The 16,682-nt window shown below is 58.4% G+C and overlaps 1 protein-coding gene across 1 annotated transcript; it reads right to left on the bottom strand.

Annotated features, from left to right (window-relative positions):
- Nucleotides 1–3,081: 3,081 nt before the first annotated feature.
- Nucleotides 3,082–15,687, bottom strand: LOC309377553 (rho-related BTB domain-containing protein 2-like). The gene is made up of 10 exons (XM_081924995.1): nucleotides 15,559–15,687; nucleotides 14,544–14,745; nucleotides 14,340–14,443; nucleotides 12,830–13,015; nucleotides 10,966–11,873; nucleotides 9,946–10,064; nucleotides 6,690–6,840; nucleotides 6,067–6,155; nucleotides 4,914–5,019; nucleotides 3,082–4,254 (listed from the first exon to the last, which is right to left on the bottom strand). Exons 2-10 carry the CDS (start codon nucleotides 14,733–14,735, stop codon nucleotides 4,079–4,081), a joined length of 2,031 nt encoding a protein of 676 aa, XP_081781121.1. The 5' UTR covers nucleotides 14,736–14,745; nucleotides 15,559–15,687; the 3' UTR covers nucleotides 3,082–4,078.
- Between the last annotated feature and the right edge of the window lie 995 nt (nucleotides 15,688–16,682).

Genomic DNA, 16,682 nt, shown 5'->3' with positions numbered 1-16,682 from the left:
CCACCGGCGTGGAAGCATTTGTCTGGTTTTGGAAAGGGAAAATGCCTTTTGCTTCTTCGCCCCACAGCCACAGCGTGTGTGTGTGTGTGCATACGGCAGCCTCACAACTTGTGCGATTGCAGCTTTACATGGGAGGCAGGAAAATGAACGAATGGAGAGTCAGAAAGGGCAGTTTGAGATCTCACACCCTCTTCCCAGAGGCCTGTAAGTGAGGCAGAGGGCAAGGCCCACCCCAGACCCGTAGGGATGGTCATGCTGGGAGTGGTTGGGGGGTTTCCTAGCTGTGCCCCATTTGGCCTTTGCATGCGCATCCCCAGAACCAGACCCTGGCATAAGGTGCTGGCCCACTGGAGTGTGTGCCGAGTGCAGTACAAGTCACAGCTCAGCCTTGGGCTTCCATGACTTTGGGCAGCTCTTCCTTACCCTGCTGCAAAATGGGAATGCATAGAACGGCCAGAGAAAGAACAGCCCCCTCGGTGTCCGACATTGCTTTTGGCAGGATGACAAAAAGAGGGAGATGTAAAGATCTCTTTTGTTCCACTCAATGGGTGTTTGGTGGAGGGCAAGGGGAACCATGGGCCAGGTCCAGGATGCTCAGATTCCTGCCACAGACCTCCCCTTTCATGATGTAACAGTGATGTACGAATGGTGTAGTTTGGGGGCTGTAACATGGGGATCAGCAGGTAATAAAAGTTTGGGTTCTCTCTTGTATGGGGCTGCCATCTTGTTCCACCTGGTGGCAGGTGGGAGTCCTGTCGCGACAGTCTTCAATAAGGACCAAGCCTCCTGGCTGCTGTTTTGCTCTGGTATTCCTGGCTGGTGTCCTTGTTTTTTGTCCAAGGGAGCCCTCAGATTTCTCCATTAACATGGCCCTTCTGCCCTGTGGCTCCCTTAAGCAACACTGCTGCCTCTCGGGTTACAGTGGGGGGACATCTAGGCTGGTCTTGCTGGGGGAAGGAGCTGCTGTTCCAGGGACTCCCCCCCCCCCAGTGACCTCCTCCTGTGGTCAAAGGGGACCAAGGGGAAGGGACTCCTCTGACCCCAGCGCTTCCCTCCTGGCTGCACAGAACAGCACCGAAGAGCCTCTGGGCCAAACTCCAAGGGCAGCTTGTGTTGAAGTGGAGGAATGCCAACTTTGGCAGAGTGTTGCAACAGCGTGCAGGGCTGGAAGCAGCCAGGCCAGCTATAAACAGGCTCCGATCACATTTCTCCCTGCACAGGCGTTGGGGCAACCCCCTCCTCCTCCTATAGGACTCTTCTCGAGGTGGCCAGGCCGTTGCCCTGCTCATGGCAGCAAAGGATTCCTGCAAACCCGAAGGCCTCTCGCCTCTGCCCACATCAAGGGGCTGGCAGCTGCTTGGAGGAGTCTTGGGGAAGGGGCTCCTCTCTGGGCTGCTCTGCAGCTCCAGCCCAAGCCCCCCAGGCCCTGGAAGAAGAGGCGGCTTGCCAAGGGAAGTCAGGTGCTCCGTGGAGCAATGCACTCATGACTTCAGCCCCAGCCAAGATTTCTCTCTTCCCTCCGCCACTGAGCCTGAAGGGCTTCTGGAGAAGGCAAAAGGCAGAGACCCTGCTCCCTAGCAAAATGGGGGAATGCAGACGGGCAAAGCACCCATGGGGGTCGACTCCCCTCTGCATGCCCTCTAACACAAGAAGAGCTGGGCTGAATCATAGACCTGCAGGGCTGGAAGGGACCCCAGTGGTCATCCAGTCCATCCCCCTGCAAGGCACCCACTCACAAAGAAGCAGGGGTTCAGCCACTCATGCCGCTATGCGCACAAAGAACATCCTCCCTTCTCTCCTGCAGTTTCCAGCAGGTGATTTTCAGAAGCGTGGCTGCCTCCAGCCGATAGACCTCTTCCCTTTTGTGGAACCATCCAGGTCGCCTGCCTCCTGCAGGCAGGAGTTCCACAGCTCCTTTCATCCATCCTGACTCTCCCAGCCTTTGGCTTCCTTGGATGGTCTTCTGAGTGAGGGAGAAAAACTTCCCTGCCTCCATTTCCCAAACAAGCATGCAGAGGGGAAGAGGGAAGCAGGAATGGCTGCAGGGGGAGATGTTAGAATTCCTGCTCCGTGATTGCAGTCATGGGATTGTTGTCTTTCACGTGACAGTTTTGACTCCACAGAATGGGAAGTGATGGAGACAGGATGTTTCCACCTTCTCGTCCTCCATCCCCAGCGGTAAAGGCCTCTCTTCACCTGCCTCCTCTCCAGCAGCTGCAAAGGCGGATCATGGCAGGCGCACCCAAGGGCCATCTCGCTCAACCCCCTGCCATGCAGGAATTCCTGGCCATCCGACATCTGCTTAGAAACCTCAGAGGAAGGAGAGACCCCCACCTTCCTTCCTGATGTGTCGTCGGAATCCCCCTGTAAGTTTTAAGCCAGAGATTTCCAAACTTTTCACGTTGGCGACACACTTTTCAGACCGGCATCATGTTGCAATACACCAAGACTACAGTCAGGTTAGCCAGAGGTTAAACTAACCCATTTCCAGCCCCTGGGGAATCATAGGGAGCATTCGCAAGACACGCCGACCCACTGCAGCCAAGACAACAATGTGTTGCGACAGAGTTTGGAAAGCTCTGCTTTAAACCATTGGTTCAAGTTCTACCCTCCACAGGAGCAGAAAAGCAGCTTTCTTCTGTTTGTGCCTTTTCTGTCCTCTGCAGAAAGGCTCAAAGTCACCCACACACCCCTTCTTCCCTATCTGTGTGTGCCCCCCACCAGAGGCCTGGAGGGTGGCATCACGAGAACAAGGCCTTTTCTGCAGTGGCCCCGTTTAGGGGATGCTCTGCCCAAGGAGACTCGCCGGGCACCAGGCAAAAGCTTTCCTCTAGAAACAGGCCTGTGACCTTTTAGAAGTGGGTGGGATGTTTTCAATGTATCCCCCCCCCCTTTGGTTTTACCGCATCTACAGCCTGGATAGGGAAGTTTTTAACGTTTGATGTTTTGCGCACTCAGATGGGCAGGGCGCAAACATTAAATATTATTATTAGGCGAGGGTTTCTTTGTCCGTACAGCTGGAAGGCTCTTTGGGCCAGACGGAGCAACTGTCACACGTAATAATGCCACGGCAGCCCTCTCTCGCAGGAGCACGATACAAAAGGCTTTTATTAAAAGGTTAAAACAGTCCAATACTGAAGTGTGTAAGAAAGGTCGCAGGGGCAAGGCTCAGCTCACAGTGGTTAGAGACGCAGATGCAGCCTGGGCCGCAAAGGACCCCCCTGCACCGCCAAAGCCCTTCTGTACGGTGAGTGCCAGAGGCAGCCCCACCCTGGGTTAGGTTTGTGCTTGGCTGAGGTTCGGGGAGAAAGAGGGGGGAAACGGAACACGTAGAAAAAAGTATAAAAAACCTTGGTTGTGCAGGTTTGCTGGGTGGCGATGGGCTGACCACAGCTCTCCCTAAATGCACCAAGCTGGACAGGCAAGAGGGGGGGAGGGAGTTGCAACCTCCCCCCCCCCAGTCCAGAGAAGAGGCTCGCGTTGTGTCCAAGGCACCGGCCTGGGGAGGGGTCCAAAGCTCCCCCCGCCCGCATCCCCCCACCCAGCAGACAAGCACAGACAGGAAGCAGCTCCTACAACTAGAAGAATCTCTACCCCCCCATTACACCCCACGCAGGGCCCACGGCTCCTGCCACCCCCTCATGCACCCCACCCTCCTATGCAAATCTCCCCCCCCCACTATTCCCTCCCCTCTCAACCTACAGCCACGCGGCTCAGAGACCCCCAACACAACACCACCCTGCCCCCAAACCCCAGGTCCAGCCGGCCCCGTGTGGGGTGGGTCCAGACCAACCCCGATTCGTAGCAGCTCCGCACCCCCTCCTCCTGCACCCCCAAACCTCCCCACCGCCCCCAGAATACTGCAAAGGTCAGAGGTAGCGACTGGAGAGGCAGCTGGTTAGGGGCCCGCCTGCTCTGTGGGGCAGGGCAGAGGGCGTAAACACACAGAGAGAAAGGCATGGCAGCCGTGGCAAGAGGCACAGAGCTGGCAGGAAGGCTGGGGGGGTTGTAAACAAGGCAGAGGCCCTCCCCTCTCGGCCGAGGTCCCCTGGGAGCCAGGTGGGGGTGGGAAGGGGGCTCAGGAGACGGGGCTGGTGTGCTGGGGGCGCCAGAAGCACCACTTGCGCCGCGGGTGCTGTTTCTCAAGCATCTCCTCCTCCAGCTGGCGCTCTCTCTGCAGGCGCAGGTAGCGGTCCTCCTCCTTCAGGTACCAGATGGGGGGCCAGCGGTGGCGCTCAAAGTGGGCCTGGTTCTCTGGGGAGATACAGAGATGGGCCTGTTAGGATAGAGTTCCGTTCCACCTTAAAAGGGCACAGGCAGGACTGTTGTGTGTCACATGCCTGTTCACATTTCCACCACAGCGCTTTCTGGGAACTTCCGTTTGTATATAGCTTTTGCATGGCTGCTGTTTTGCTGGAGACGAAGGGAAGCAGACATTATTTCTCCTTTGTTTCTGCTACTAAATAAAACACTAATATACTGCTTGCACATGGCTCTGTCCGCCTCTTCTGCTGTGAGAAGATTTATTCACTCTGCTGACAGAGCGTGCACGGGTCTCTAAACGTATCTGAGGCTTGTGTCGCCGATTGATGCTGTTCCAAGGGAGACCGGGGATCATCCGGCTACGCGCCGGTGGCTGGAGCCAGCTGGAGGCCTGGCCTGATGCCCCCGTCTCCCCAGCAGTATCCAAACAGGGGCATCTAACACAGACCCCGCCACCTCCGCAATTCAGTACCTCCCAGAAGGGCAGAAACAGCCCCACCACCCCTTCGCCCGTCTAGTGCCCCACACCTGCAATGCAAGAACCACACCTCCTGCCTCCCTGGGCAGAGGGTCGCCCCCCAAGCAGAGGAGCTGTGCCGCCCCCCGGGAGTGGTTCCCCCATGCCCAGGGGCACCTGCCCCACGCCCTACCTGGAGACATGCACTTCATCTCGCGGGGGAAGCGGCGGCAGACGCTGTTGTAGTTGGTGCAGAGATAGTGAAGGCACCAGGCAGCCAGCTGGCGGGCGTTGTGGAACTGCGGGGGGAGGAGGGGGGCAACGGTGAGGGGCACAGAAGCAAATGCACGGCCCCCACCCCATCTCCAAAGATCCCTGAAGCGACTCTGGGGGTCATCTGGCCCAACCCCCTTGGAAGGCAGGACTCTGCAGCTGCCCTATATGGGGTTTGAACCCGCAGCCTTGGAGCAGAAGACTCCAGCCAACTGAGCCCTGTTTATCTTATTTCCTTCTTAAATTGTGGTGCCCAGAACCGGACACAGCACTCTGACCAAGGCAGGAGAGAGCGGATCTGTGCCTTCCCTTGATCCGTCCACTATCTGGATTTTGAGAATGACTCCAAGCCACAAAATTCACCATGCCGGGGGGAGAGAGGTTTGCTCAGTGGCAGTGCTGTGAATTCAGAAGGCCCAGTCCTGGCAGCAAATACATGGGGGGGGGACTTCAGACACCCCATGTCCCCAGGGGCAGAATCCAGAAGCCCCCCAAGGGCAGACACTCACACCCAGGGCTCCACCCCGCAAAGGCTGGGTCTCGATCCATCTTCAGTGCAGCTGCGTCCGCTAAAAGGCTTTCGCTCTCAAGAACTCCAGTCAGGGACACTGGTAGCTGGCAGAACCTCAGCTGCCCCCCCGCCCCCCCCAGAATGGATTGGCAACTTCCAATTTGTTATTAAAAAACATGCAGAGTTTAGCATGAATTGGGAAAAAATCTCATAAATTGCGTGTTGCGAACAGCTCGGAGGACCCTGCAAAAATTCTGCATCTCCTTTGGTTGAATTTATCTTCTTTGCAGCTAATAGCTGTGATCTCTTTCAGGTCCCAATTCTACACTTCTGGGGTTCCAAATACGGACACAGGATTCCCTCTCTGTAACACAACGTGACATTTGATTTTTCCTAATGGCCTCAAGAACTTTTCCAGCCTAAAATTGTGCTGTCCCCCCCCCCCAGGGGGAGAGTTCTGTTACTTCTCTTGTATTCATTTGTTTAATTAGTTCAATAACAACAACAACAACAACAACAACAACAATAATTAGAGAGGGAGCCTGGGGGGGCCGATGAATACCTGCGTCATCTCCAGGTAGAGGATGACCTGGGCGTCTATCTCCACCTTCTGCAGGCTGGCATGGACCAGTTCATCCACTGCGTACTGCTCTGGGGAGAAGACCAGGAAAGGGCCTCAGACTGGGAGAGGCAGCCTCACCCCCGAGAAAACCCAGGAATGCACTCTGTGCATGCTCAGGGCCCCCACTGCTGCTCCCGAGCCCACCCAGGGCTCAAAGAGAGCACATTCTCCCTGCGCTCCTCTCCTCTCTTCTCCCAGGAATGCACTCTGTATGCGCTCAGGAGCTCCACTGCCGCTCCCCAGAACCCAGACAGGACAAGCGAGAAAGAGGCCCCTGCTTCCATTTCCTCTCTTCCCCACCCCCAGCACTGCTTCCTGAGAGGCTAACGGCCCCCACCCACCCACCCGCTGCTGGCCAGCCATCCAGGCTCGGGGACTCATTGATCCCAGGGACGCTGCGTCCCCAACAAACAGCCTCATTATCTTATCGGCAGCTTACATAAGCGGCCTCCAGGCAGGAGGCAGCAGCGGCCAGATGGGTGAGCGGGGGGGGGGGGGGGGAGGGAGAGCCCCTCCTCCTCCTCCTCCCCCCCCATCCGGGTCCAGCCCAGCCAAGGACTCACCGGTCAGGGCCTGCAGGCGGGTCAGGCAGAGGCGGTTGGTCAGCACCAGCAGCTCCATGGCGTCCAGGTCTGGTGTGGGGACAAAGAGGCCCGTGTAGAGGAACTCCAGCACGGCCCGCAGGCAGGCGCAGTTGGTGCCCGGCAAGGCGACCTGGGGGGGGGGGGCAGAAGGGTCTCTGGAGGAGCTGCCTTGGCCTGGCCCCCTACCCTCCGGCTTTGGCCCTTCTGCCCATAGATCTCCAGCAGGCGCCTTCGCCATGCAAGACCAGCTCTGCATTTATAAGAACTGGACGGGTGGCACCCGGAACTCCTTGCCACTTGAGATCCAGCAGGTGCCTCCAGGGCCAAACATTCTGGTTTGGAAGACAAGCCTGCCCAGATGCCGAGAGAGAGTCCCTGTGAGATGTCACGCTTTTCGCCTGTCGTTATTTTAGCTTTGCAAAAGCCTCTATTGTTGCACCTTTTTTGCAAACCGCTTTGAGGTTTGCTTTTCCGTTTCGTTTTACAATCAAGGGGTGCATAAACTTCAGGAAATAAAAATAATGACTCCTCTGCTCTCCTCTTGTCCCCAGTCCTGGGGGCTCCTGGGCAAAGTCACGCAACCCCCACCAACCCAACGCTTTTCCGAAGCTGCCCCCCAGTCGCCCCCTCCAAACCTCCCCACCCGGCCCTCCAGCTCCTCCTTGGACTTGGGAGATTTCTTTCTGGAAGGACGGAAGCTGCTTCCGCCAGCAACCCAGAAAGAGCGCCCTCTGCACATGCTCAGAGGCACTTGCCTTGCTACTTTACAGTTAGCCGGGGAGATAGGCTGAACCCCCCTCCCCAAAGGGGAACAAAAGAGCCTCTGAAGCCCAGACAAGACGGAAGCAAGACCAATTTGGGCAGGCCGGGGGGAGGCCAGGGTGGCGCCAGAAGAGCCTTGGCTGCAGCCCCGGCCCCTCGTGAGCCCCGTGACCCTTTCTTTTTGAGATGCCCGATTTATCTCAGGCCCTGGCAGCTCCTGGCTGGGGGAGCACATTCCAGCAGCCAGCTGGTTTTCCTGCTGCCAAAGGGGTCGGGCGCGGGAGGGAAAGAGGCCTGGGCCCAGCTTGAGGGTCGCAGATCACGGGGTGGGGGTCAGGACTCGCCCACCAACACCACCTCTGCCATGCCTGGCAATGGGCGCACACTCGGTCGGAAGCCTGACCCACGTCAGCAGCCCATGCCGGTGACCTGCCCGGCCTCTTGGCTCAGCTGCCAGGACAGCCACCCCAGCCCAGGGCTTCACACGATGCCAGTGGCAAGAAAAGATATACCGTGTTTTTCGCTCCATAAGACGCACTTTTTTCTTCCTGAAAAGTTAGGGGAAATGTCTGTGCGTCTTATGGAGTGAATGTGTGGTCCCTGGAGCCGAATTGCCCAGGGGATTAAAACAGATCGTGCTTTTTTGGGGGGGGGGGAAAGAGGAAAGTGGGTGTTGAAACAAAGCTGCTGATCATTTGCCAATCGGGGAGAGAGATAAGGGACGCTAGAGATAAAGGAGGCTGCCTGGGAGGGGGGAGGTAAAGACAGCAAACTTGCAAAGGGGGGAAACAGGAAGACCAAAGCAATGAGGAGAGAAATTAGAAGAAAAGGAGGAGCAAAAAGCTGCTCCAGCTAAGGAAAAGACACTAAGGCAAACAAGAAGGGAGGGAGTGTTGAAAGGAAGCAGCTGATCAGCAAGCGATTGGGAGGGAAAGAAGGGACTCTAGCGATAAAGGAGGCTGCCTGGGAGAGGGGAGGTAAAAGCCCATGGATCCTCAGGATTTTTGCACTGGGTCACCCCAAATTCACCATCAGATCACATAGCATGCCCATAGCTACAGCCTGCACCAAAAAAATCATGCACCCACTGTTTTGTGGGGCCGCAATGGCGCAAAAACAAAGCACGGATCCACATGGATTTTTGCATTGGGTCACCCCAAGTCACCGTCAGATCACATATCTGTGGCCACAGCATGAACCACAAAAATCATACATCCACTGTTTCGTTCAGAATTTTTTTTTTCTTGTTTTCCTCCTCTAAAAACTAGGTGCGTCTTATGGGGCGAAAAATACGGTATTTCCATGTGCAGTGACTCCAGCTGCCCCAGGAAAGACAAGGCACCAAGAGGAGGGAGTTTTGCACCAGCCCAGGCCACAGAAGTGCATTCAGCACCCTGGCTTTCAGGCACCTGCGTGGGGCTAACTCTGGCAAGGGGACAGGGCAAGACTTGCACCTTCCGGAAGGTGCCCCCCCCAACCTTTAGCCATTCCAGCCACAGGAGAGCCGAGAGACTGAGCTCCCTGCATCTGCTCAGGTGCAAGAGGGCAGCTTTCTCTGGCGCCTCCTGCCCCCAGAAGCGTGGCAGCTGGTCATTCGGGGCACAAGGCGCTCTGTGTGGGCTGGATCTGGAAGCCGCAGTCCGGGCAGTATGCTGCAGAGCAATTGCTGGCTGGAGCCACGCCAGGTCACTGTGGGGCACCTGTGCGCAGAGATCTGCCCGCCTTGCCAATCTGCTTCCTGGCCAAGCTCAAAGTGTTAATCTTGGCATATAAAGGAAGCCTGGGACCAGTGAGATCGCCTTTTCCCACATCTGCCCACTTAGATCTGTGGGACTGGCACTTGTACAGGTGCCACACAATATCCCCACCACATCTGGGAGAACATTTTGTGTGGCAACACACACACTCTGGAGGCTCCCGGCCTGTTGATATCAGGCTTTGCTTTCGGCTTATTCAGACCAGCCGACCCAGATGCTTAGAAAGTTTGCAAGAGTTTCAGTTGGTTTCTGTCTATTCTAGTCTGGTTTTAACTGTCTGCATATTTATGGCTGTCAATCTTTTAGTGATAATTTTATTGTTTTAAGCTTATTGTAAAACACTTATCGTTCCCCCCCCCCCCCCCCGCAATCAACCAGCATATAAGTTTCCAGAGATAAAATATACAAGCTGTTTAGAAGTTGTGGTTTTCCTCTTCCCTCCCTGCTCCTTCCTCCTTGTGTGACGTGTCTCACTGGTTATCAGCCTGCAGGGAGGGACTCTGATCGTACGGAAGCTGCTCTGGGAGCCTTTGGGGCTGAAGAGCGGACTATAGATGCGCTCTAAGCACATAATAAAATACCCAAAAATGGCCTCCGAAATCCCCCACCCCAAGGATGCCCAGCCAGCAACATCCCTGAAGGCTCAAACTCCCACCCCAAGAGGGGCCCCCACCCAGCGCCTTTCCAGGACCCCCCCCGCTGCCCCCACTCCTCACCTCCGCAGCGCAGCTCTCCCGGAAGGTGCTCCCAAACATGGCGACCATGAAGTCACAGCCGGCCAGGAGAAGGGGCTTGTGGGCCGGCACCAACCCGTCGTCGACCACAAAGACGACATCTGGCAGGGAAGAGAAAGCGGGCAGTCAGGGGGGGCTTCCTCTCGGAGAGTTGGATGCAGGAGTCAGGGCTAAAGAACCCCCTGGCAGGTGGCCCCCCAACCTGGGCTGAGAAACCTCCAAGGAAGGAAAGCCCATCTCCCCAGGGAGGCTGTTCCACAGTCACCCAGCTCTGATCCTCAAAAGGGTCTTCCTAACATCGGACCGGACACTGCTTCAGATCTTTGACGGTGGCTCGCTGCCCCGTCTGCCCTGGGACCAGTGCCGGATTTATGTATAAGCTAAACAAGCTATGCCTTAGGGCCCCCAAAAAAATTTAAAGGGGAAAAAACTAGATGTAAATTTAAAGGGGGGAAAACTAGATGTAAATTTAAAGGGGGAAAAACTAGATTTCCAAAATATAAGATAAAAAATAAAATAAAACCTACATACAGCAGCAGTGTTTTGTGTTGTGTCAGCTCCTATGATGTAAGCCTGCTCCCTAAAATATCGCTGGTTCTTAATTGTATTTCAATTCAACAATCGCTACATATTTTGTTATATGCAAATGACTTTAGATACCTACGAGGTCCATAAATTACCATATAGCATCTATTCAACACCAAAAAACAGCGACAATTTGTTGTGGACAAAGGACAGCTGGATATAGAAAGGGCCCCGTTACCTTCAGGAGCTGAGGGCCACATCAAACCTCAATCTGGCCCTGCCTGGGACAGCCCTTCATGGCTGTCACATGACTTCCCAGTGTTGGGGTTGGACTGGATGACCCCTGGGTCCCCCTCCCCAATTCTGCAGTTCTCTTCTCTCCAGCCGCTCCTCCCCGGAGACTTGCCTCCCTTCCCCTCCTCCCTTCCTGCCCAGCTGAGCCCCCCCCCGACCGCCCCCCTCTGCCCCCTCCTCTACCTGCAAAGGTGCCCTTGCTCAGGCACTCCTTGATCCGGTTGGCGCGGCGGACGTGGAAGGCCTTGGTGATCTCCTGGTTCATGAAGCTCTCCTTGTTGAGGATGTTGGCCACCATCATGCGCAGGTCAAAGACCTCCAGCAGCTCAGCGATGGCCGCCACCTGCATCAGGTCGGCGCCGTGCTGCTCCAGCCGCCCCGTGTACAGGTATTCCAGCACCGCCAGGAAAGGCCCCACCTGCACCAGCCCGTCCAGGTAGACGGCCACCATGGGCTTCTCGTGATGCGTCACGGGGTCGCGCACCCCCTCCTGGCGCATGCTGACGAAGCCCCGGCCCCAGCCCGCCAGCGCCCGCGGCGCACGACCCAAGCGCAGGGGGTCGTCACTCTGCGAGGCCCGGAGAGAAGCTGCCGCTGCCGCCGAGCCACACTGGATGTCGGCATCCAAGCTCCTAGTCCTCACCGCCGGTTCCTTGGCGCCCGCGGCCTCGGGAGAGTCCAGCGCAAAGAGGTCGTAGAATTTGGAGCAGGACGTGGCCAGGTAGACCCGGTGGGCAAAGACCCGGTGGCCCCCCTGCAGGCAGAAGACCACGTCGGCACACAGCGGCTGGCGGAAGAGGGCGTCGGGGCCCCTGCCCTCTCCGGGCACCGGCTCCGGGATGTGGATGACGGGCGGGGGCGGCTTGGGGGGCAGGAAGGGGGCCTGCAGGAGCGGGCGCTGCACCTTCTTCAGGTGGGACTTCCAGAACTGCAGGTGGCGGCGGGAGATGAGGGCGGCACGGATGGCGTTGTCAAAGACGTCCTTGATGCCAAACTGAGCCACCATGCTGGTCTCGTAGTAGGGGATGCCCAGCTCCTTCGCCACCTCATGCCCACACTCGGGGGGAAGGATGTCCGATGGCTTAATGGGCCTGGGGGGGCGAGGAGAGGAAAGGGCAGGGGGTCAGGACAAAAGGATGCCAGGCAGAGCCTCTCCGGGTTAAGAGAGGGAAGCACCAAATCATATTCAATTTTTGCTTTGCTCTGCCACCTTTTTCCTCCAAGGGGGTGCGCATGGTTCTCCCTCTCCCCATTTGTGCCCAGAGCAACCACCACCCTGCAAGGCTGATGAGAGAGGCGGACTGCTCAGCCGGGATTCGAACCCTGGTCTCCCAAGGCCTCGTGCAACTCTAACCGTCACCCTGCACAATTATTCTAGGGGACAAGGTGGGACCAGGGGCAGGCCTACATTTCGGGGGCCCGGATGCTTGAACTGTTGTGGGGGCCCCTTCGCAAGAAGGAACGAGGTCTGGGAAACCCCCGTCATCATCTTCAATGACAGACCACTATCCTTTTAAAATGAATGTAACCACGCTTATCAGATTTTGATTAAAACTGCTGTCCTGGATTATCTCACATGTGTGAGTAAAAGTTTCCTATGTCCCATCGTTTTCAAGTTATGGGGGTGGGGATGAAAATCAGGGAAATGTTATATATTTACATTCATACCTCGGGTTACAGACGCTTCAGACGCACTTTTTTGGGTTACGGACCCGTCAAAACCCGGAAGTATCAGAATGGGTTACTTCTGGGTTTTGGGGGTCGCGCATGCGCAGAAGTGCTAGATCGTGCTTTGTGCATGCGCAGAAGCGCCAAATCGCAACCGGCGCGTCCACTGTACATGCTGCACTTATTAAAGTAAAATTGTTAAGCAATGTGAACTACACACTTGTGGAATTAACGGCTCTGGAGCTTAAATCTCCTTCGTTTCCTAGCAGAACCACCCCTGGGGGGCATCGCCCACCAGACCCCCAAGAACGGGGGCTCTCGTGTGGCACACAGCCCTGAGAGCATCATGCATGGAGTGTGTGTGTCTTGGTGCCCCTACTTGGCCAGTGGTCGGCGAGCGCGGTTGACGGCCTCCAGGTCAGCGTAGCGCAGGTCCAGCTGGCAGCCGACCAGCACGATGGGGGTTCGCGGGCAGAAGTGCTTGATCTCGGGGTACCACATGCTGGTCACGTGTCGCAGGGAGTTGGGGTTGGCCAGGGAGAAGCACAGCACCACCACGTCCGACCTGCGGGGGGAGAAGGCGGGCGGGTGAAGGCCCCACCACCGCTGGCACAGACTGGCACTCGGCCCGGGAGGAAGAGGCCGGGATCTCCGTTCCCAGAGCCCAGAGAGCCAGGACTCAGAAGGATAAAGGGCAGACAAGCGGTCAAGCCCGGCTGGCATATCGCACGTGGAGAACCCAGGGTGCCCCCTTCCTGCTGATTTGGCCAGGAGACCTCCAAGTTGGAAGGGACCTCGAGAGACTGCAATTTCGCTCAGACCCACAACCGTGAGATCCAGAGCCCAGAGCCTCGTGCTGCACCAAGAGTGACAAGGCCAGGTGGCCCTGCCAACTTGCAGCTGCCAGCCAGAGCCAGGGAGCACCTGCTCTGCCAAAGGGGAGCCCAAGGGTGAAAATCCACAGGAAGTGGAGAAGGGGGTCTTTCTCTACACCTGGGGAAGAGGGAGGAGGCGAGAAAGAGGCCGCAGTCTCCAGGGCAGATGTGAAATAGGAGATGGCCTCCCCCTGCCCCCCTTCAAGAATTTTGGAAGGCCTAGCGGCCAAGTTGTGAACGTGGAGAACGTGAGTGGGAGGCCGCAGGGCGCCAGGCTGGGTTCCAGGGCCAGGAGAGGCCTGGCAGAGAGCGGGGAGTGGGGGGAGGAATGAAACACCAACCCCCCCCCCCGCAAGCCCAACCCAGGAAGGCCAAAGGACACTGCAACCCACCCGGAAGTGGAAGGCACAGGACATGCGAGGGAAGGGAGGGGGCTTCCTCTCCATCTGTCAGGGATGCTTTCGTTACAATTCCTGTATTTTGTGGGGTTGGGATAGATGACTTTTGGGGGTCCCTTCCATTTCCATGATTCCGTGCAAGAAATCACCACCACAGCCAGCCAGCCCCCTCAGACCCTTCCCTCCTTTCCCAGCCCCCTGCCCGCCACCCCCAGGCTGCAAACCTCTGGCCAACCCCTCCGGCGAGGGAGACCGGCTGCAGCAGCCCCAGCCTGGGACACATGCTTGGCATGGCGAAGGTCCCACCTGGGAGGAGGCTGGAAGCAGGCGGCCCTCTGCCTGGGCCCCACCTCCTGTGGGTCTCCCTATCTCCTGCCCTCCCAGTGCCAGCGGGCACAGACCCGTTCCCTCCCTCCCACACACTCCAATAAAGCTGCCCCCCTAGAGGGCTGCTGCTAGTCAGAGTAGGAGGGACATGGAAAGCGGCAGGCTCTCTGACACTGGAGCTTTCGCTGCGACCCCTACATTGCGTGGGGTTGGTTTAGATGAGCTTTGGGGGTCCCTTCCAACTCAACCTGTCCCTGCCCACCTGGGGAGCCACCCCCCTTTGCCTCACCTGCCGTAGGCGAAGCGCCGGTCTTTGTGGTGGTCGCCAAAGGTGTCCCAGAGCCGCAGGGAGATGCTGACCTCGTCCACCACGTCCCGCGAGCGCTCCAGCACCTAGGGGTGGGCATGGGTGGGGGGTCCGTCACAAAGGAAGTGGCAGGAGGGGGCGGAAGAGAAGGGAAAGGGTCTTTCTGGTCCCCCCGGCCCGCCTCACCTCCTGGCAGACGCGGTACTGGTCGATGGCCCAGACGGTGGGCACGTGGGTGGCCAGCAGCTGGTACTGGGTGAGGGTGGCATTGCAGGCCCTGGCGCAGATGAGGCGGGTCTTGCCCACGGCGTTGTCACCCACCACCACGCACTTGATGGTCTCGACGTTGGGGCGCTCATAGTCCAGGTCCAGATCCATGGGGCTGCAGCTGAGAAGGGCAGAGGGGAAGGGGGCAGGCGGGTGCCCGTCAGGTGCAGCAGGACAAAGAGCCGCCCGCGCAGAGCCGCCCCGTCCCGTCGGGAGAGGGTGGCAGGGCGATCGGGGTCCCGGTGGCAGGAGGGGGGCGGCCAGCTCCCTCCACCCCCCAAAAAACCCCTGGCGGCGGCAGGGGTGGGGTCGTGGGGCACTCATAGTCCAGGTCCAGATCCATGGGGCTGCAGCTGCAGAAGGCAGAGGGGCAGGCGGGTGTCCGTCAGGTGCAGCAGCCCGGAGGACAAAGACCTGGGTGTCTCCGGGAGAGGAGGGGGCGAGGGGGGGTCCCCATGGCGGGCGGCCAGCTCCCTCCCCTCCCCCAAAGCCCCTAGTGGCGGTGGCGGGGCGGGGTCGCTCATAGTCCAGGTCCAGATCCATGGGGCTGCAGCTGAGAAATAGGGGAAGGGGGGCAGGCAGGCGGATTCCCGTCAGGTGCAGCAGCCCGGAGGACAAAGACAAAGACCCATCAGGAAAGGACGGCGGGGGGATCGGGGGTCCCGGCGGCGGGAAGGGGGGCGGCCAGCTCCTTCCCACCCCGAAAAGCCCCTCCAAAGCCCCCCACGATCATAGTCCAGGTCCAGATCCACGGGGCTGCAGCTGAGGAAGGCGGCAGAGGGCAGGCGGGCGCCCGTCAGGTGCAGCAGCCCGGAGGACAAAGACTCGCGCGGAGACGCCCCGGCGGCGGAGGGGGGATCGGGGGTGCGGCCAGCTCCCTCCTCCCCCAGAAAAGCCCCCGACGGGGGTCGCCCCGTCCTTCCCCCCTCCTCACCGTCTCCGCCCGGCTGTCCCGGGGCTTCAGGGCCCCCCCCGGGTCGGAGGGCGAGGCGCGGCCCGGCCGGGGGCGTCTCCTCCGGGGCCCCATCCCATCCCGGGCGCCGCTCCCGCCGCCGCCGCCGCTTCCTGGCGCTGGGCGTCGCTCTCTCTCCGCCCTTCTGCCCGCCCCCCCCCCCGACGCCCCCTTATCTCCGCGCCCGCCCGCCGGCCACGCCCCCGCCCCGCCCCCGCCCCGCCCCCGCCGCGCGCAGCCAATGGCCGCCCGGCGCCGCCCGGACAAAGGAGCCTCCGGCGCCGCAGCGACGCCCGGCCACGCCCCCGCCCGCCACGTGACACGCCCTGGCCACGCCCCCGCCTGGAAGGCGCGTCAGCGGCGGGAGGGGAGGCGCGCTCTGCACATGCTCTGCGGCACGCTTCTAGTCATTATTATTATTATTCATTTATTATTATTATTATTAGTTAAATGTATGCGCCGCACTTCGCCTGAAGATCCCAGGGCGATTTGCAGCAAATCGGATGCCCGTTTGCTCCCTCGCTGCGAATTCTTTTCTTGCTGCGGATGCTGCAAATGCGTTTCTTTATTTGGGCGTTTATATCTCAAGGAGGGGTCCAGGGAGGCGAGGCTGCGAGGGAGCCCCAAGGGGAACTTCATGGGCCTGAGACTGGCTGCATGCAAAGGCAGGGTGGCCTAGCGGTTAGAGCAGAGCTGTCCTGGTGATGAAAAGCTTTTTAGACACGCTGAGGGGGGGATTCGAACCCGGGTCTCTCGCGGGTCCTACTCGGGCACTCAAACCCAGAGCGGAAAAAGGTAAAAGGCGGATCTACACGGATCCTCGTGAATTCATATGATTTTTTCATTCAAATTAAATAAAACCACCATGATACTGTAGACCATGTCCTACTCTGTAGACAGCATCAAAAAAATCATGCATCCACTATTTCGTGGGGCCGCAGGGGCGCAAAAACATGGTTAAAAAACACGGATCCTCATGGATTCTCATGATTTTTGCACAAGACCAGCCCAAAGTCACCATCAGATCAAACATCATGGCCAGGGGCACAGCATCCACCACAAAAATCACAGATCCACGGCTTCCTGGCCATACCGTGGCCCAAAAA

The sequence above is a fragment of the Podarcis melisellensis genome (assembly GCF_964234715.1).
Source record: "Podarcis melisellensis genome assembly, chromosome: 9".
Classification (NCBI taxonomy): Eukaryota; Metazoa; Chordata; class Lepidosauria; order Squamata; family Lacertidae; genus Podarcis; species Podarcis melisellensis.
The sequence above is the reverse complement of the archived record's forward strand: the minus strand, read 5'-3'. Positions and strand labels throughout refer to the sequence as shown.